The sequence below is a fragment of the Scyliorhinus torazame genome, chromosome 14 (assembly GCF_047496885.1).
Source record: "Scyliorhinus torazame isolate Kashiwa2021f chromosome 14, sScyTor2.1, whole genome shotgun sequence".
Classification (NCBI taxonomy): domain Eukaryota; kingdom Metazoa; phylum Chordata; class Chondrichthyes; order Carcharhiniformes; family Scyliorhinidae; genus Scyliorhinus; species Scyliorhinus torazame.
This window is the reverse complement of record NC_092720.1, coordinates 203,974,215-203,994,509: the sequence shown is the minus strand read 5'-3', so window position 1 is coordinate 203,994,509 and position 20,295 is coordinate 203,974,215. Positions and strand designations below refer to the sequence as shown.

At 51.6% G+C, this 20,295-nt stretch overlaps 1 protein-coding gene across 10 annotated transcripts; it reads left to right on the top strand.

The window, feature by feature from the left end:
- The first annotated feature begins 871 nt into the window (after nt 1-871).
- Nucleotides 872-12,982, top strand: LOC140390357 (zinc finger and BTB domain-containing protein 43-like). 10 transcript variants are annotated; one of them, XM_072475434.1, is made up of 4 exons: nt 872-1,040; nt 5,492-5,744; nt 9,655-9,702; nt 10,420-12,982. In XM_072475434.1, the coding sequence occupies exons 2-4, from the start codon at nt 5,736-5,738 to the stop codon at nt 11,935-11,937; spliced, it is 1,575 nt and encodes a 524-aa protein (XP_072331535.1). In that variant the 5' UTR covers nt 872-1,040; nt 5,492-5,735; the 3' UTR covers nt 11,938-12,982. The 10 variants fall into 10 exon arrangements, with proteins under 10 accessions (XP_072331535.1, XP_072331536.1, XP_072331538.1 ...); XM_072475435.1 differs by having other exon boundaries at nt 873-1,018; XM_072475436.1 differs by lacking the exon at nt 872-1,040 and adding an exon at nt 1,171-1,435.
- The last annotated feature ends 7,313 nt before the right edge of the window (nt 12,983-20,295 follow it).

Here is a 20,295-nt window from a genome sequence, read left to right as displayed (position 1 = left end):
GCGGTTCACTGGAACTCCAGTAGAATCTCTGCAGTGCAGGAGGCCATTCGGTCCATCGAGTCTGCACTGACCCTCTGAAAGAGCACCCTGCCTAGGCCCGCACTCCCATCACCGCGACCCTGCAACCCCACCCACACTCTCAGGACTCCCAAGGGCAAATTTTATCATGGCCAATCCACCTAACCTGCACATCTTTGGACTGCGGGGGGGACACAGGAGCACCAGGGGGGCCCAGGCAGACACAGTGCAAACTCCAGTCACCCAATGCCTGACCTTGGCGCAGTGAGCCAGGGGCGCTGGGAAAACGCAGCAAGTGGAGTCCAACCGGACTCCTCTCCGGATCTGGTTCAACAAGTGGTGCCGGGCAAGAGCCTCCAGTAAGCACCTGGTCTCACGCCTGGCCGCTTGGACCGTGTCGTTCTTTTCATGGCCCCTTTCTGAGGGACAGGCGCAGACTCAGAGGCCGGCTGCCGGCGCCTGTCCCGGACATTCCCGAGTGCAAGCGGAAACAGCCGAGTGGAACCGTTGTGGGGGGGGGGAGGGGGGGGGGGGGAGAAAGGGACCCAGCTCGCAACCGGAAGTTGCCGAGCCCTGGAGGCGGATGGGAGGAACCGGAAATAGCCGAGCGCCTTGGGGAGGTGGAAGATCGGAAGAGGAACCGGAAATAGCCGAGCGCCTTGGGGAGGTGGAAGATCGGAAGAGGAACCGGAAATAGCCGAGCGCCTTGGGGAGGTGGAAGATCGGAAGAGGAACCGGAAATAGCCGAGCGCCTTGGGGAGGTGGAAGATCGGAAGAGGAACCGGAAATAGCCGAGCGCCTTGGGGAGGTGGAAGATCGGAAGAGGAACCGGAAATAGCCGAGCGTCTTGGGGAGGTGGGGAAAGGAACCGGAAATAGCCGAGTGCCGGGGATCCACCTTCCCGTCCCGTCCCCCGTCCCCCCTCCCCGACGAGATGAAGAAGCTGCCGCCCGGCCCCAGCAGCCTGTAGACCGCAGAGCGCCGCCGAGCCAGCGAACTGGTGCGATAACCTCCGCCATTCTGTAACTATCCCTTCCTTCTCCACCCTTCCCGGTCGCTGCTCAGGGGGCGAGGCCTCAGCCTCTTCCCCCCCCCCCCCACCCCGGGACGGCCTCGGGCTCGGGTAGATGCGGTAGCCCGGGCAAGGAGCTCGCTTCGCCGCCGGGGGGGGGGGGGGGTAGAAGCCACCTGTAAACATTGCCTGCAGATGATGGTTTGACACAGAGGCGGTCTGCCTGATTTTATCGGGCGACTTGCAAGCTGGGATCTGACTGTTGTTAAATTGTGGACGTTAATCACCCTCCAGGGACTTGTACTGAAACGTGAATCGTTGTTAACTCCTCCCACTGTCGGCAAGTCGAAGCGAACGGTCTTTGGTGGACACCGACCAAGGCAACACAGCACTGTCAGAGAGAGGGTCAGTACTGAGGGAGTGCTGCACTGTCAGAGGGTCAGTACTGAGGGAGTGCTGCAATGTCAGAGGGTCAGTACTGAGGGAGTGCTGCACTGTCAGAGGGTCAGTACTGAGGGAGTGCTGCACTGTCAGAGGGTCAATACTGAGGGAGGACTGCACTGTCAGAGGGTCAGTACTGAGGGAGGACTGCACTGTCAGAGGGTCAGTACTGAGGGAGAGCTGCACTGTCAGAGGGTCAGTACTGAGGGGTGCTGCACTGTCACAGGGTCAGTACTGAGGGAGTGCTGCACTGTCAGAGAGTCAGTACTGAGGGAGTGCTGCACTGTCACAGGGTCAGTACTGAGGGAGTGCAGCACTGTCACAGGGTCAGTACTGAGGGAGTGCTACACTGTCAGAGGGTCAGTACTGAGGGAGGACTGCACTGTCAGAGGGTCAGTACTGAGGGAGAGCTGCACTGTCAGAGGGTCAGTACTGAGGGGTGCCGCACTGTCAGAGGGTCAGTACTGAGGGAGTGCTGCACTGTCACAGGGTCAGTACTGAGGGAGTGCTGCACTGTCAGAGAGTCAGTACTGAGGGAGTGCTGCACTGTCAGAGGGTCAGTACTGAGGGAGTGCTGCACTGTCAGAGGGTCAGTACTGAGGGAGTGCTGCACTGTCAGAGGGTCAGTACTGAGGGAGTGCTGCACTGTCAGAGAGTCAGTACTGAGGGAGTGCTGCACTGTCACAGGGTCAGTACTGAGGGAGTGCTGCACTGTCAGAGGGTCAGTACTGAGGGGAGGACTGCACTGTCAGAGGGTCAGTACTGAGGGAGTGCTGCACTGTCAGAGGGTCAGTACTGAGGGAGGACTGCACTGTCAGAGGGTCAGTACTGAGGGGTGCCGCACTGTCAGAGGGTCAGTACTGAGGGAGTGCTGCACTGTCACAGGGTCAGTACTGAGGGAGTGCTGCACTGTCAGAGGGTCAGTACTGAGGGAGTGCTGCACTGTCAGAGGGTCAGTACTGAGGGAGTGCTGCACTGTCACAGGGTCAGTACTGAGGGAGTGCTGCACTGTCAGAGGGTCAGTACTGAGGGAGTGCTGCACTGTCAGAGGGTCAGTACTGAGGGAGGACTGCACTGTCAGAGGGTCAGTACTGAGGGAGGACTGCAATGTCAGAGGGTCAGTACTGAGGGAGTGCTGCACTGTCAGAGAGAGGGTCAGTACTGAGGGAGTGCTGCACTGTCAGAGAGAGGGTCAGTATTGAGGGAGTGCTGCACTGTCAGAGGGTCAGCACTGAGGGAGTGCTGTACTGTCACAGGGTCAGTACTGAGGGAGTGCTGCACTGTCAGATGGTCAGTACTGAGGGAGTGCTGCACTGTCAGAGAGTCAGTACACAGGGAATGCTGCCCTGTCAGAGAGTCAGTACTGAGGGAGTGCTGCACTGTCAGAGGGTCAGTACTGAGGGAGTGCTGCACTGTCAGAGGGTCAGTACTGAGGCAGTGCTGCACTGTCAGAGGGTCAGTACTGAGGGAGAGCTGCACTGTCAGAGGGTCAGTACTGAGGGAGTGCTGCCCTGTCAGAGGGTCAGTACTGAGGCAGTGCTGCCCTGTCAGAGGGTCAGTACTGAGGGAGTGCTGCACTGTCAGAGGATCAGTACTGAGGGAGTGCTGCACTGTCAGAGGGTCAGTACTGAGGGAGTGCTGCACTGTCAGAGGATCAGTACTGAGGGAGTGCTGCACTGTCAGAGGGTCAGTACTGAGGGACTGCTGCACTGTTAGAGGGTCAGTACTGAGGCAGTGCTGCACTGTCAGAGGGTCAGTACTGAGGCAGTGCTGCACTGTCAGAGGATCAGTACTGAGGGAGTGCTGCACTGTCAGAGGGTCAGTACTGAGGGAGTGCTGCACTGTCAGAGGATCAGTACTGAGGGAGTGCTGCACTGTCAGAGGGTCAGTACTGAGGGAGTGCTGCACTGTCAGAGGGTCAGTACTGAGGGAGTGCTGCACTGTCAGAGGGTCAGTACTGAGGGAGTGCTGCACTGTCAGAGGGTCAGTACTGAGGCAGTGCTGCACTGTCAGAGGGTCAGTACTGAGGGAGTGCTGCACTGTCAGAGGGTCAGTACTGAGGCAGTGCTGCACTGTCAGAGGGTCAGTACTGAGGGAGTGCTGCTCTGTCAGAGGGTCAGTACTGAGGGAGTGCTGCACTGTCAGAGGGTCAGTACTGAGGCAGTGCTGCACTGTCAGAGGGTCAGTACTGAGGGAGTGCTGCACTGTCAGAGGGTCAGTACTGAGGGAGTGCTGCACTGTCAGAGGATCAGTACTGAGGGAGTGCTGCACTGTCAGAGGATCAGTACTGAGGGAGTGCTGCACCGTCAGAGGGTCAGTACTGAGGGAGTGCTGCACTGTCAGGGTCAGTACTGAGGGAGTGCTGCACTGTCAGAGGATCAGTACTGAGGGAGTGCTGCACTGTCAGAGGGTCAGTACTGAGGGAGTGCTGCACTGTCAGAGGGTCAGTACTGAGGCAGTGCTGCACTGTCAGAGGGTCAGTAATGAGGGAGCACTGCACTGTCAGACGGTCAGTACTGAGGGAGAGCTGCACTGTCAGAGGGTCAGGAGTGAGGGAGAGCTGCACTGTCAGAGGGTCAGGAGTGAGGGAGAGCTGCACTGTCAGAGGGTCAGTACTGAGGGAGTGCTGCACTGTCAGAGGGTCAGTACTGAGGGAGAGCTGCCCTGTCAGAGGGTCAGGAGTGAGGAAGAGCTGCACTGTCAGATAGTCAGTACTGAGGGAGAGCTGCACTGTCAGAGGGTCAGTACTGAGGGAGTGCTGCACTGTCAGAGGGTCAGTACTGAGGCAGTGCTGCACTGTCAGAGGGTCAGTACTGAGGGAGTGCTGCACTGTCAGAGGGTCAGGAGTGAGGGAGAGCTGCACTGTCAGAGGGTCAGTACTGAGGGAGTGCTGCACTGTCAGAGGGTCAGTACTGAGGGAGAGCTGCCCTGTTAGAGGGTCAGGAGTGAGGGAGAGCTGCACTGTCAGAGGGTCAGTACTGAGGGAGAGCTGCACTGTCAGAGGGTCAGTGCTGAGGGAGTGCTGCACTGTCAGAGTGTCAGTACTGAGGGAGAGCTGCACTGTCAGAGGGTCAGTACTGAGAGAGTGCTGCACTGTCAGTGGGTCAGTACTGAGGGAGAGCTGCACTGTCAGAGAGTCAGTACTGAGGGAGTGCTGCACTGTCAGAGGGTCAGTACTGAGGGAGTGCTGCACTGTCATAGGGTCAGTACTGAGAGAGTGCTGCACTTCAGAGGGTCAGTACTGAGGGAGAGCTGTTCTGCCAGAATGTCAGCACTGAGGGAGGGAACGCTGCACTGTCAAAGGTCCTGCACTGAGGGAGTGCTGCACTATCAGCGGGCCAGCACTGAGGGAGCACTGCACTGTCAGAGGGTCAGCACTGAGGAAGCGCTGCACTATCAGCGGGCCAGCACTGAGGGAGCGGTGCGCAGTCAGTGGGTCAGCACTAAGGGAGTGCTGTACTGTCAGAATCTTGCTAGGTATTCAACTCTCAACCAACATGACAGAAAAGCAGATTGTTTGGTCGTCGTCGCACCTGTTTGTGGCGATTGCTGTGTGCTACGTGGCTGCCATATTTCCTGCAACACAACTGTTATTGCACTTTAATTGTATTTAACTGGCTGCAAAGTATATCAGCACATCCTGATGTTGTAAAAGATGCTGTTTTCCCCAAATCTGAATCAATCCTATTGGATATGTACTTGAAATGCAAACACTGACAGGGCTGATGGGAAAGAACAGAATAGGTGGGCTGAGGATGTATGGTGAGATATTTTAAAGAGCCAGGACCAAACACCATCAGCTCCTTTGTCAATGATCCACCATCCAGATGTGAGAATGTTTGCTGATGAATTTCAGTGATCAGTTCCATTGATAACTCTTCAGAGACTGAAGCAGTCTGTGCCCACAGGCAGCCAGGCATGGAGTACGTCCATGCTTGGGCTGAAGAGTGGCAGGTGACATGCATACCACAGATGATTCCGGTAATGAGGTCTAACTCTCTCTCCTTGACTTCCAAACAGCATTACCTTCATCACATCCCCCATCATTAACATCCTGGGGATCACCATTCAACCAGAAACTCAACTGGACCCGTTGCTATATAAATGACTTAACTATTCGAGCAGATCAGAGGGTGGGTATCGCATTGTAAGCGGCTCACCTCACCACCACTGTACAGAGCCCAAGCCAGCATGTCCTCAGCATTTGATAGAAGTGTCCGCCTAGAAAACGTGCTGGAGTGAGGCTCAAACCCACAGCCTTCTGATGCCTGAGGTGAGAATTACAGAGCCACTACCGATGGAGTCAATCCTCGAGGATTGGACTTCCAATGCATAGCAGTCTATTTGATTGACACCTCGTTTGATCAGCCATTCGCTCTGCCAGAGGTGTACTGCGGGTGCAGTGTGCACCAGCTTCAGTGTAGTCACCAAACCCTCTTTGACAACAACTCCCAAACCCCCATGGCCTCCATTGCCTAGAAGAATAGGGTAGCTTTGTCAGAGTACCATCATATCAATTCCCCTGTGAGTCTCACTTTATCCTATGGAGAACATTTATCACTGCTCCTGCATTGTCACATGATCATAATCTTTGGCTTCCTATCAAACAGTGAGAGCACTGGTAGGATTTCTGAAGAGACCATAAACTTTTAAACAAAGGTTCAAACTAGTTAAAAGAATTATAAGGCAAGAAATCATTAAAATATTTACCGTAACAAATGACTGGAAAAAACACTCAACACTATTTTCTTTTTGGAGGCAACTTGTGCTTTAGACTACAAAAAGTTTGATTTGCATTCCTTTGTCCACAGTTGCTCCCAGTTTGCAGTGGGTTCCTGTATCCCTGTTTCACCAAGTTATCCATTAGTGTGACTGTCTCCAGACCTTTCCTCTGGCTTTTGGAGAGAACGGCTGGCTGTTTATTGACAATGATTTGTAGGGAAGCCTGTAACCTGATCTCAAAATAGTTTCCTCTGTCCTCTTTCCCCATGATGTGGAGATGCCGGCGTTGGACTGGGGTGAGCACAGTACGGAGTCTTACAACACCAGGTTAAAGTCCAACAGGTTTGTTTCGATGTCACGAGCTTTCGGAGCGCTGCTCCTTCCTCAGGTGAAGGGTTCCTTCCTTCACCTGAGGAAGGAGCAGCGCTCCGAAAGCTAGTGACATCGAAACAAACCTGTTGGACTTTAACCTGGTGTTGTAAGACTTCGTACTGTGCTCTTTCCCCATGGCACTGTGAAACACACTATCCTGTATCTAGGTAGAAGTGCTCATTTGTTATCTTTGTCCTTCACTCCCTTGCATCCTAAAAGTAAATGTGCAGTTTGCAGCACAATCTTTTATAACCTGGGTCATGCAATACCTTGCACCTTCTTCTCAGTAAAACAGTCCAAACCTACCTTTGACCTCTAATACTCAAGCTATCCAGGCTTACTGTTGGATAAATTGCGGAACAGGTCGAATGCAGTCTCGCCCCCTTAATTTACCTTGAATTTAAACCTAAAGTCTCAACATAATATAATAGTTTAACCTCATCATTGTAACAGTATCTTCACCACATGGACTGGATTGATTCACGAAGAAGACTCATTACCAACTTTTAAAGGGATGGATAATATATGGTGGCCTTGCCAGTGACACCCTCCTCCCAAGAATAGGCTTAAAACAAGCTGTCAAAAAGCCCATAGGCTGCAGATTTAATAAGTGAAGACCATGTTAAAATAGAGGTAACGCTAAAAGTGCATAAATCATCGGTAAACTAGAGCTTTCTTAATGGCCCCACCTTAGAAAAGATGTTGAGCTGATGGGGAGAAAACACGGGTTAAGAAGGATGACATGAGCGGTGAGAGGCTTTAGTTATGAGGGAAGACGAATGAAACTGATTCTATTCCTGAGCAGGGAAGGTCGATGAGCGCGTCTGATGAGACATATTCAGAATGTTGAGGTGTCTTGATGAGGTGGATTTCATATCTTCACACTCTTCATAGAATCCCGACAGTTCAGAAGAAGGCCATTCGGCCCAATAAGTCTGCACCGACCCTCTGAAAGCGCACGCTGCCTATTCCCATTCTCCCGCCCTATCCCCATAACCCTGTAACCCCACCTAACGTACATTCCGGAAGCTAGTGATTCGAAACAAACCTGTTGGACTTTGACCTGGTGTTGTAATACTTCTTACCATGTTTGGACTGTGGGAGGAAACCGGAGCACCCGGAGGAAACCCATGCAGACTGGGAGAACGTGCAAACTCCGCACAGAGAGTCACGCTCCTCCACAGGAGTCACGGGCTGTCGCTCAAGTCTTTATCTGTCTTTTAACAGATAAACAGAGTTTATCTGTTCTTCGTCACCAACATTCCCCTCTTGGGCATGCCATGGTGCAACAATCAACTCATCACGGCAAAATTCAAAAAGCAGACCTTCCTCAGTGAGCTAACTTTAGAGGCAATGTTGTCCCATCATGTTGCTGCCGGGGGTGGGAGATGGCTTGCTTGTGTGCAAGCTGTCCGTTGTACTACAACAATGTGACTGTAAATGGCCTTGGACCATCTTGGGCTCGGGACTGACGCCTCGAAAGTCCTCCGCATTGTTGCGTGTTGTACACGTCCTGTCGGGGATGGGGAAGAGACTTGCCTGTTGACAGCTCTGTTGCGGAAGAGCAGGATTTGGGACAGGGACTGAACCACATCGTAGGCGTGGGTGGGGACAGGACATTGGGTTACTCCCTGTCGCAGCTTAGGTGTTGACCACATTGATAGGAAAGTTCTTCCTACAGTTGTTCAGATTTCTCCCCTGTGTTCAGTCCTCAGCACAGTGCCTCATGAAAGATTGATTGACCTTGGAGTTAAACTACAAAGGCAGGCTCCATTCCCACCAGTGCAGAAGGTTAAGATTTTTGAGCTATTTGTGATTATTCAAGGATTAGATAGGGTTGATGTGGAAAACAATTTTTTCTGGTTGGAGAGTTCCAGGACAAGAGGATAGCATCGTCAAACTGGAGGTCAGGCCATTCAGGGGTGATGTCAGAAAGGCAATTGGAAAATTTCCAAAATCAAGATCCATGCTGGGTCAGGGCTACTAAGGGATATGGAACCAAGGTGGGTAGTGAGAGTTAAGATGGGAGCCATGTCTGATTGAACGTGGTGGAATAGGACTGAGGGGCTGAATGGCCTCTTGTGTTCCCGAGAGAGCGTAAAGTAACTGAATTCCGCCATCTCAGTCAGCACAACCCAACTGGGGAGGGAAAAGGGGGGAATGGGCTGGGCCTACCAGGTACCTTTGGGCATTTTGACCATTTGCGATCATGTGGGAGGAAACCGGAGCACCTGGAGGAAACCCACACAGACATTGGGAGAACGTGCAAACTCCTCACAGACAGTCCTGCACTGTAAATTCTATGATGACCTCGACCAGAGGACGGTGAAAAGCAGTACAAGTGTTGCTGGCTGATTTATAATCTGACAGCCTTTAGGTGGTGCATCCTATTGGGTGGAAGGATTTTCATAGGGACCCAAGACCCATACACTGAGGGAAGCATGGGGGACGGATGTAGTGGACAGCCCCAGACACAATTATCCAGTTATGCATGTTAATTCAAGATTCTTTATTGGATGTATTGGCGACTCCCAGTATGAAGATATGAAATCCACCTCATCAAGATACCTTAACACTCTGAACATGTCTCATCAGACGCGCTCATCAACCTTCCCCGCTCAGGAATGATTGAATTTTACGTTCAGTTTGAGGGAGAGAAGAGTGTGTCCAAGACTAGCATTGTAAACTTAAATAAGGGCAATTATGAGGACATGAAAACAGAGCTAGCTAAAGTAAACTGGCAAATGTACTTAAAGGGATAGATCAATAGAGGTTCAGACATTTCAGAATGCACAGAAAAGACACAATCCAAAATGAACGTGCGTACATACAAATTAGAAGTAGGCCATTTGGCTGAGCGAGCCTACTCCCCCATTCAATAAGATTCTGGCTGATCTGGTTATAACCTCAACCCCACATTCCTATCCACCCTCTTCCCCCCCCCCCCCCACCCCTCCAAATACCCTTCACCTCCCCCTTGGAATTTTTCTTTCTCATTAAGGTTAAATGAGTGGGTGAAACTGTGGCAAATTGAGTATAATGTGGACAAGAATAACAAATAAGTTTATTATCTAAATGTTTGATTGCAGAGGGATCTGGGTGCCCTAGCGCATGAATCACACAAGGCTAGCATACAGGTACTGCAATTAATTAGCAAACCTAAAGGAATGCTATCATTTATTGTGAGGGGAGTTGATTACAACAGTAGAGAGGTTTATGCCTCAGTTATATAGGGCACGACTGAGACCACATCTGGAATATTGTATACAGTATTGGCCTCCCATGTGTTCGAAGCAGTTCAGAGAAGGTTTACCAGATGAATACCACGAATGGGCGGGTTGTCTTAGGAGGAATGGTTGGGCTGACTGAGCTTGTATCCACTGGAGTTTAGAAGAGTAAGAGGAAACTTGATTCAAACATACAAGACCCTGAGGGGATATCGACAGGGTGGATGTGGAGAGGATGTTTCCTCTTGTGGGAGAATCCAGAACTGAGGGTCACTTTAAAAATAAGGGGTCGCTCATTTATGACATGGATGAGGGAATTTTCCTCTGAGGGTTGTGTGTCTCGGGAACTCTCTTCCTCAAAACACAGTGGAAACAGTCTGAATATTTTTAAGGCAGAGGTGGGCAGGTTCTTGATTAACGAGGGTGTTGGAGGTTATCGAGAGTGGGAAGGAATATGGAGGGAGGTTGATGTTACAATCAGGTCCGCCAGGATCTTATTGAATGGCGGAGCAAGCTAGAGGGGCCGAGTGGCCTGTTCCTGATTTGCATGTTTGTATGAAGATTAATGGACCCCGTGCTTCACTGCAAACTTCAACTTGCTTTTTTTTCTGCCTCTCCCCACAACAGGTACAGTGTGGGCTCTGGAAAAGGCAGTTCCCCATGGAGCCAGGGATGTTTCAGGTGGAGTTCCCGAACTTCGGCAACAACCTGCTGAGGAAGCTAAACCAGCAGCGGATGGAGGGCAAGCTGTGCGACATCACCATCCACCTGCAGGGCCAGATGTTCAGGGCCCACCGGGCTGTGTTGGCCGCCTCCTCTCCGTACTTCCATGACCAGGTGCTCCTGAAGAACGCCAACCGCATCGTCCTGCCCGGCGTGATGAGCCCAAAGGCCTTTGAGAATGTGCTGGCCTCCTCCTACACCGGCAAGCTCACCATCATGTCGCCGGAGATCGTCAGCTACCTGACAGTGGCCAGCTTCCTCCAGATGTGGCACGTGGTGGACAAGTGCACCGAGCTGCTGAGAGAATGCCAGCCGCCCCCCCCTCCGGCCCCCAGCCAGAACCAGTCACCCAGCAGCAGTAACTACCTCAGCCCCTGGCACGGGCCTGAGCCAGGAGCAGCGTTGCCTGCCAAGTTTGAGCGGCCCGAGGAGGACGAAGTCAAGGTGGAGGCTCACCCGGAGGAGGAGGAGGATGAGGAGGAGGAAGAGGACGAGGAGGAAGACGAGGGCCAGAAAGGTCAGGCTTCCCCGGGCCACGAGACGGAACAAGACAACGTCATCAGCAACTCGGTTGAGCGTGAGAAGTTTGGAGGGGAGGGGGCCAGCCGTGAGTGCGAGGCAGGGGCCAGTGATGGCACCGACTGCCCCTACCCGCTGCCCGCCTACAACCAGCCCAACATTGGGCCGCACAAGCGCTGGGTGTTAGTGAAGACTGGCAAGGTGGAGGACGGGAGGTCTCCCGGCAGTGAGGAGGAGCGCCATTTCCTGCTGGCACCTCTGGGCAAGAGGGAGCCAGGAGCCCCGGAGACTTCCGAGCATGAGGGCCCCAACTTCGGCGAGCACTCGCTGACCGAAGAATACGACGAGTTCCCGGAGGACCCCAGCTATGACGAGCCGGTCGACTACTACGGCTCATCGGACGACTTCCACTTCGAGCGACCAGGGGGAGGGAGCCCCAATGGGTCCGTCCTGCAGGGCTCTGGGTTGCCCGGGGAAATCCAGGAGAACGGCGCCTACGGGGTGCTTGGGGAGCCGGGCCCAAGCTCTGGCCAGCCGGCTGCTGGCTCGGACTTTCCCGGCGCTGTCTACAAGCTCTACCCATGCCAGTGCGGCAAGAGCTTTGCCCACAAGAGCCAGCGAGATCGGCACATGAGCATGCACCTCAACGTCCGGCCCTTCGGCTGTCCCATCTGCAACAAGAAGTTCAAGATGAAGCACCACCTGATGGGCCACATGAAGATCCACACTGGCCACAAACCTTACGAGTGCCACTACTGCGGCAAGAAGTTCATGTGGCGCGACAGCTTCACCCGCCACCGCAACGCCTGTGCCAAACTCTACCATGCCGCGGCTGCTACCGTCCCCATATCCCTCCCTGACCTCGACGTGCCCTCTGACCTCAGTGTGCCCTCCGACCTTTGACCGGGCGGCCCCTTCCCGCCCCCAACTCCTCACCCCCCGGACTTCATACTCTTCTGGTGAAGAGCTGCTCTTGACCCCTTGACCAAAGATGGCACTGAATGACTGAGCCTGGAAGGAGATGTTCGTGGGGCAGCTGAGCTTGGGCCAGTGCGATGATGGAGGCCAAGGGCGGTTAAGGGCAAGTGGGGGGGGAGAGGGAGGGGTACGAAGAGCATTACCCCAAGCCTGAGCAGGCCATTTGGAAACAACCAACGGCTGACACAATCCAGCTTTAAACCCACTTACCTTTGAATCCCGCTGAACATTTTTACATGGAATGAGTATTTAAGTATATAAAAATATATATATATATATTTAGATATATATATATTCTATCTATATCTGTAAATTGTGGTGCTGAACACGGAAGTATTTTTTACAGCCGTCTCTGCTTTAGGATGTTTATGAATATTGAACTGGGAAGGCTGGAAATGCTCCACGGGACTGCTCAGTGGTCTGAATGAGAGCATCTTGGATTTGTGTCTGAGCCGTGTCGGCCATCAGCTCCGAGTCAGATGGTGGCGGGGTCGAGTCTGCCTCCAGAGGACCGAGCAGGGAAATCAAGGCTGACGATCCCAGTGCCAGCGGAGGGAATGCTACACTGCTGATTGAGACATTAAACCCAGGACCCCATAATTCTGCCTCGGGTCAGCTGTAAAAAGGTTCCTTCCCTCACCCCCCCGCCCCCCTCCTCGTCCGAGGCCTCGGCTACCGTCACTAACACTGATGATCTGGTCATCATCGCATTGCTTTGGTGAAACTTGCTGTGTGCGAATTGACTCGCTGCGTTTTCCGACTTCACAACAGCGTCCACTGCGGAAAGTACTCCCATTAGTCATAAAGCAACGTGGGTCGTCTGGTTTTAATCTAACTTTTCAGAATTCCAGCATTTCCAGTCTTTTTGCTTTTATTTACGTCGCGTTCTTTACTATTTATGTCTTTTTTTAAAAAAAAAGTGTTGACTTTTAACTGCTCTCCCTGTGAATAAAGAAAGTTTGACAACTGACTGGGCCTGGAGTGACCTGCATTCGCTTTTAGCTGATCTTAGTTCAGGTGGCAATAGGAGCAGTCACTGAAATCATACAGCCCATGGTGGGCTGGCTGGGGAAGGCCATCCATTATACCCATACCAGCTGGTTCAAGATTCTATCCAATTTGACCCGCTCGCCTGATCTTTCCCCATAGCCCTGATAATTCTTCCCCTTCAGGCAGTTCCCTTTGGAAAGTTACACTTTAATCTGTTTTAGCCTTCTGCATAATTCCTAACTCGCTGTGGGAAAAGATTTTCCTCATCTCCTCTCTGGTTCTTTTACTGATGACCTTCAGTATGTGTCCTCTCGACCTTCCTGCTGGAGAAAACCGTTTCTCCTTATTTACTCATCCAATAAACCTTTAGTTAGTTCGAAGTCCTCTGTTAAATCGCTCTGAGGAGAACAATGATGAAGTGTTAGAATCAGCCAGGGAGGCGGCGGTGCAGTTGTATTGTCACTGGACTAGTAAGCCAGAGACCATGGGTAATGCTCTGGGGACCCGAGTTCGAATCCCATCACAGCAGATCGTGAAATTTGAATCGGGATTAATTGTCGATTATCATAAAACCCATCTTCCCTAATGTCCGATAGGGAAGGAAATATGCTGTCCTTATCTGCTCTGGCCTAATTCCACAGCAATGTGGAGGACTCTTATACCATTCCGTTTAAGGGCAATATGGCTGGATAATAAATGCTAGCGATGTCCACAGATCCACTGAAGGTACAGAATGTTGGACTGCAGGACTGGAAAGTAAGTCGGAAAAAGTTGCCCCTTCCTCCGAGGAAATAATCCATTCAGCCCATCGAGCCCTGCTCTGCCATTTAACTAGATCTTCAACCTCACCACCATCTTCCAGTACTATCCCCGCATTACTGCTATCGAAATCTATCGACCTCCGCTTTGAACACGCTCGATGACGGAGCCCTCTGGGGTAGAAATTTGAAAAGATTCCCCACCCCTCCATGAGTGTAGAAATTCCTCTTCTGCTCAATCCCAATTAGCCTGCCACTTATTCTGAGACCGTGTCCACTGTTTCTCAACTTCCGAATCAGGGGAAACATCTGATTTCCTGCATCGACCTTGTCAGGCCCTGCAAGAATCTGTACACTTCAATGAGATCATCTCTCCTAATCGCTAGAGATTACAGCCGCAGCCTCCTCTTGGAACAATCCCGCCACCCCGGGGATTAGTCTAGTGAATCTACGTTGCAAGCCCGCCATGGTCAGTGTATCCACCCTTCAGTAAGGAGACAAAAACTGCGCAATAATCTTTCAGTGTCTCCCCAATAATCAACTTTTTGAAATGCGAAAATGTAACTTAGCATGCTGAAGGTGAGGGGGCTTTCTCTGTGTTTGTATGCCCAGTTTGCATTACTGCCTGGTTATTTCCTGGGGGAAGGTCACACCTACCAGGCTTCTGTGATTGGAATACAGTGGCTCCAAGAGCAGGTCTGAGGTTGGGAATTTTGTGGTGAGTACCTCGCATCCTGACACCCGAATGCCTGTCTGCCAGCTACAAGGTACAAATCCAGGATGCAATATGGAATACTCTTCTTGCCTGGTTGAGTGCAGCTCCAACAACACTCATGAAGCTTGACACCATCCAGGAAAAAGCAGCCCTGCTGGAATGGTACCCCAGCTGCTGCCACTGCAAACACTCCCTCCACCACTAACACAAGGTGACAGTAGTGTGTACCATTCACAAAATATACTGTGCAACTCACAAAGGCTCCGACTAGATCTGTAAACTCTACTGTTGAGAAGGACAAGGGAAGCAGATAGACTGAAACATCACCACCTGGAAGTATCCATCCGAGCCACGCACCATACTGACATGGAAATATATCACCGTCCCTTCACTGTCATTGGATCAGAATCCTGGAAAGTTTCTCCCTAACAGCATAATGGATGTACTTACACCTTAGGGACTGCAGCAGTTCAACAAGGCATCTCACCACCACATTCTCAACACAATAAATGGGCAATAAATGCTGGCTTAGCCAGCGATACCCATGTCCTGTAAAAGGAAAAATGGGGAATGTATGATTCTTAAAAATCTCACCTCAGGATATGTGCAGCAGTCTGGCATTTTGTTAACCAGTGTGACCTACGCTTCAGAATATGGTGGTGCAATGTGTTCTAGACCTGCTGCTGTCTATGCTGTTAGAGGGTAATCTCACAGTGCTGTTAGAGGAGTAATCCCACAGTGCTGTTAGAGGAGTAATCCCACAGTGCTGTTAGAGGGTAATCCCACAGTGCTGTTAGAGGGTAATCCCACAGTGCTGTTAGAGGGTAATCCCACAGTGCTGTTAGAGGGTAATCCCACAGTGCTGTTAGAGGGTAATCTCACAGTGCTGTTAGAGGGTAATCCCACAGTGCTGTTAAAGGGTAATCCCACAGTGCTGTTAGAGGAGTAATCCCACAGTGCTGTTAGAGGGTAATCCCACAGTGCTGTTAGAGAGTAATCCCACTGTGCTGTTAGAGGGTAATCCCACAGTGCTGTTAGAGGGTAATCCCACAGTGCTGTTAGAGGGTAATCCCACAGTGCTGTTAGAGGGTAATCCCACAGTGCTATTAGAGGGTAATCTCACAGTGCTGTTAGAGGGGTAATCCCACAGTGCTGTTAGAGGGTAATCTCACAGTGCTGTTAGAGGGGTAATCCCACAGTGCTGTTAGAGGGTAATCCCACAGTGCTGTTAGAGGGGTAATCCCACAGTGCTGTTAGAGGGTAATCTCACAGTGCTGTTAGAGGGGTAATCCCACAGTGCTGTTAGAGGGTAATCCCACAGTGCTGTTAGAGGAGTAATCCCACAGTGCTGTTAGAGGGTAATCCCACAGTGCTGTTAGAGGGTAATCCCACAGTGCTGTTAGAGGGTAATCCCACAGTGCTGTTAGAGGGTAATCCCACAGTGCTGTTAGAGGGTAATCCCACAGTGCTGTTAGAGGGTAATCCCACAGTGCTGTTAGAGGGTAATCCCACAGTGCTGTTAGAGGGATAATCCCACAGTGCGGTTAGAGGGTAATCCCACAGTGCTGTTAGAGGGTAATCCCACAGTGCTGTTAGAGGGGTAATCCCACAGTGCTGTTAGAGGGTAATCCCACAGTGCTGTTAGAGGGGTAATCCCACAGTGCTGTTAGAGGGTAATCCCACAGTGCTGTTAGAGGGTAATCCCACAGTGCTGTTAGAGGGTAATCCCACAGTGCTGTTAGAGGGTAATCCCACAGTGCTGTTAGAGGGTAATCCCACAGTGCTGTTAGAGGGTAATCCCACAGTGCTGTTTTTTTGGGTGGATAATCTCACAGTCCAGTTAGGGTATAATTCGAAACGTAATAGGGAAGTGGTGATATTCTCATACACCTGCTCCGCTTGTCTTCCCAGATTATATGTGCTGTGGAACAATGGGGTGAGTGTGATCAAGCCAGTTTCAAAGATCTGTGTTGTGCATTGTGACTGCAGTGCTGTTTAAAAGGATTTCACTCAATGTTGGGGTGATGCCGAGACCTGAATGAAAGTGAATTGTTCTTGTCGGCAGGTTACAGCAATGCCAATTCGGGCTCCCCTTCAGAGTGAGTGATATTGGAAAGTATGTGCCCTACGTTTTCTGTCAGATGCCTGGATTTGACCACTTGAACCTCTCCCTAAATGTCTGCTGTCTCTCACTGTTGATTTACCACTGGAGAAATATGTAAATTGACCAGCATCCGTAGCGACTCTACCAGATACCACAGACAAGAGTTGTATTCAATAACCTGTGTCTCTACATCTGCCTCAAGCCCTCAATTTCACTCCCATACTCTCCTCCCCCACCTCTCCACCCTATCCCTACAGCTACCAAGAACCAGCACCATGATAGAATGGTAACCTTGACCAACACTCCAATCTTTCAACATCTGTGCCTTCCTCCAATTTCTGGCCTCTTATGCTTCCCTTATTTGCGTTTCCCCAGCACTGATGACTCTGGAATTCCTTGCCTAACCTCTCCATCTCCATGCCTCTTGTTGTAGGAGCGGTTTCAAGACCTGTGTATTGAGTCAGCTTCCACGTGGGGTTATTCCCTGTAGCTCAGCTCAGTACAGAGAGGAGCAAACACCACAACCTGGACAAGATTACTTATACAACGTTCAAAAATCAATAGCCCACCCCAGTTGGATGCGATCCAATCCCTGAAGCTGCTATTTTAAAACTTATCCAAACTTCACCCAATAGAATCGCAAGCAACACATGATTGCACCTCATCCTGACAGCTGCGTACAATCCCAGCAGCCTTGCTGATTGTTTGTGAGAAACAGAACAACAGAATCAGCACCCTGCATTGTTTCACAAAGACAAGGGGCGGAATTCTCCGACCCCCCCGCCGGGTCGAAGAATCGCCGGGGGGTGGCGTGAATCCCGCCCCCGCCGGCCGCCAAATTCTCTGGCACTGAAAATCCGGCGGGGACGGGAATCGCGCCGCCGGTGCCCCCCCCCCCCCCCGGCGATTCTCCGGCCCGCGATGGGCCGAAGTCCCGCTGCTGTCATGCCAGTCCTGCTGGCTTGAATCAAACCACCTACCTTACTGGCGGGACTGGCAGCGCGGGTGGGCTCCGGGCTCCTGGTGGGGAGGGACGTGGGGTGATCTGGTCCTGGGGGTGCCCCCATGGTGGCCTGGCCCGCGATCGGGGCCCACCGATCCGTGGGCGGGCCTGTGCCGTGGGGGCACTCTTTTCCTTCCGACTCGACCATTGCCTCCGCGATGGCCGATGTGGAAGTGACCACCTTCCCCTGCGCATGCGCGGGGATGACGTCAGCAGCCGCTGACGCTCCCACGCATGCACAGACGTCCGCCGGCTGGCGGAGTCCCTTCGGCCCTGGCTGGCGTGGCGCCAAAGGCCTTCCTTGGCGGCAGGCGGCATGCCAACCACTCCGACGCTCAAGGTGAGGGCTTGACCCCTACAGGTGCGGAGAAGTCCGCACCTTGGGGGCGGCCCGATGCCGGAGTGGTTCCCGCCACTCCATCCCGCTGGGACCCTCCGCCCGGCCGGGTAGCGGAGAATCCAGGCCAAGATGTCAGAAGTAATGTCCTTTTGGTCAAGTTAGCTATCCTAAATCCCGTTTGATTACTTATTACTGCTATGTTCTAAAAATACATCTTTAATGGTTAATAATGATTACTCAGTCCTATAATTCATCTCAATCCTTAATAAAATAACTTATGTAAAACTACTCTAGTGGAATGCTAACAATTCAGTTTTAAGAACTTACCCCCCCCCCCCTCTTCACCTCTCCTTTAACTTTGCTCACTTAAAACAAATCTCTTTAATCAAACTTTTGGTCACCTGTTGTGATAGTGTTCTTATATTATGATAACCACTCCTTGCAACAGACAACATGCGGACACAAAGAAAGTTCCGGACTTTTTTGCAACAGACCTGGACCCAGGTATTTCCGATATTGTGGCGTTTCCGGTTCCCGCCATCCGAAGAGCCGACGGGAAACGCATCCCCGGCCATACCACCTGCCTCGCTGCCGTTTCGCACATGAACACGCGGCGATGGGCTGCAGGGAGGACTTGCATCCCCTCACTTGTGAGGAAGTTCCACCTCAGCTGCCAGCTCCAATGTGATTGGCCGGCAGCTCTCTAGTCCCTGCAGCGACGGGAGCTGCATCCACAAGTTTTCTGATGTCATCACTGTAGTGGGTCAGATCTCAAACAGCGACGAATCAGAATACAGGAGGGAGTTAGAGAACCTAGTGGAGTGGTACAGCGACAACAATCTCTCCCTCAATGTCAGCTAAACTAAGGAGCTGGTCATTGACTTCAGGAAGCAAAGTATTGTACACACCCCTGTCTGCATCAACGGGGCCGAGGTGGAGATGGTTGACAGCTTCAAATTCCTAGACGAGCACATCACCAACAATCTGTCCTGGCCCACCCATGTCGACGCTACCACCAAGAAAGCACAACAGCGCCTATACTTCCTCAGGCAACTAAGTAAATTTGGCATGTCCACATTGACTGATGCCCCATAGAAAGCATCCTGCTCGGCCCAAGACTAAGAAACTACAGCGTCGTGAACACAGCCCAGTCCATCACGCGAACCCGCCTCCCATCCATTGATTCTGTCTACACCTCCCGCTGCCTTGGGAAAGCGGGCAGTATAATCAAAGACCCCTCCCACCCAGGCTATTCACTCTTCTAACTTCTTCCATCGGGCAGGAGATACAAGAGTCTGAGAACACGCACTAACAGATTCAAAAATCGCTTCTTCCCCACTGTTACCAGATTCCTGAATGACCCTCTTGTGGACTGTACTGATCTCTTCACACCTCTTCTCTACTAAGTAGTACTGCACTCCTGTATACCTCACCTGATGCCTGTGTCTATGTATTTACATTGTATATTTATGTATTTCCTATGTTTTTTATCATGTATGGAATGATCTACGTGTATTATACGCAGCCCAACTCTTTTCACTGTACCTCGGTACACGTGTCAATTAAACAAATCCAATCCAGTGGCGAAAAGGGGAAGTGCCAATGTTCTCGAACTGGACAGTGAGGTGAGTTTTGGTGGTCACAAGTCAGAGGTAGCGCGGGGGATTGGGCGTTGTTGGAAAGTGGCATTTGGGGTTTCAGGGAGAGGTCAGAGTGGAAGGGAGGTCCAGCGTCAACCAGACCTTAAGGGGTCAGAAGAGACCAGAAGTTAGAAGACTCACTCCATTGGCAGGAGGGTTGGTATAATGGAAGGAAGATCATTGATGAAGCAGCTGAAGATAGTTGGGTCTCGGACACTACCCTGAGGAACTCCTGCAATGATGTCCTGGAGCTGAGATGATTGACATCCAACCACCACAGCCATCTTCCTTTGTGCCAGGTATGACTCCAACTAGCAGAAAGTTGGTCAAATACAGCCTTGATGTAAAGGGCAGTCATTCTGACCCCACCTGGGCAATTTTCTACATTTCGGGTAGATGCTAGTGTTGTATCTGTACTGGAACAGCTTGTCTAGGGGCGTGGCAAGTTGTGGAGCACAAGTAGTATTGCCGGGATATTATCAGGGCCCATAGCCTCTGCAGTATCCAATGCTGTCAGCTGTTTAATGATATCATGTGGAGTGAATCGAATTGGTTGAAAGCTGGAACTCTGATGCTGGGGACCTCAGGTCAGACTGAGGTGGATCATTCACTTAGCCGAGGATTATTGCGCATGCTTCAGCCTTCTCTTTTGCACAGATGTTTTGGATCATTGAGGATGGGGATATTTGTGGAGCCTCCTCCTCCAGTGAGTTGTTTAATTGTCCACCATCAT

Coding starts and splice junctions, on each gene's coding strand:
- LOC140390357 (XM_072475434.1), top strand. Junction 9,703..10,419: donor CACACAAGGCTAGCATACAG/GTACTGCAATTA, acceptor TCCCCACAACAG/GTACAGTGTGGGCTCTGGAA.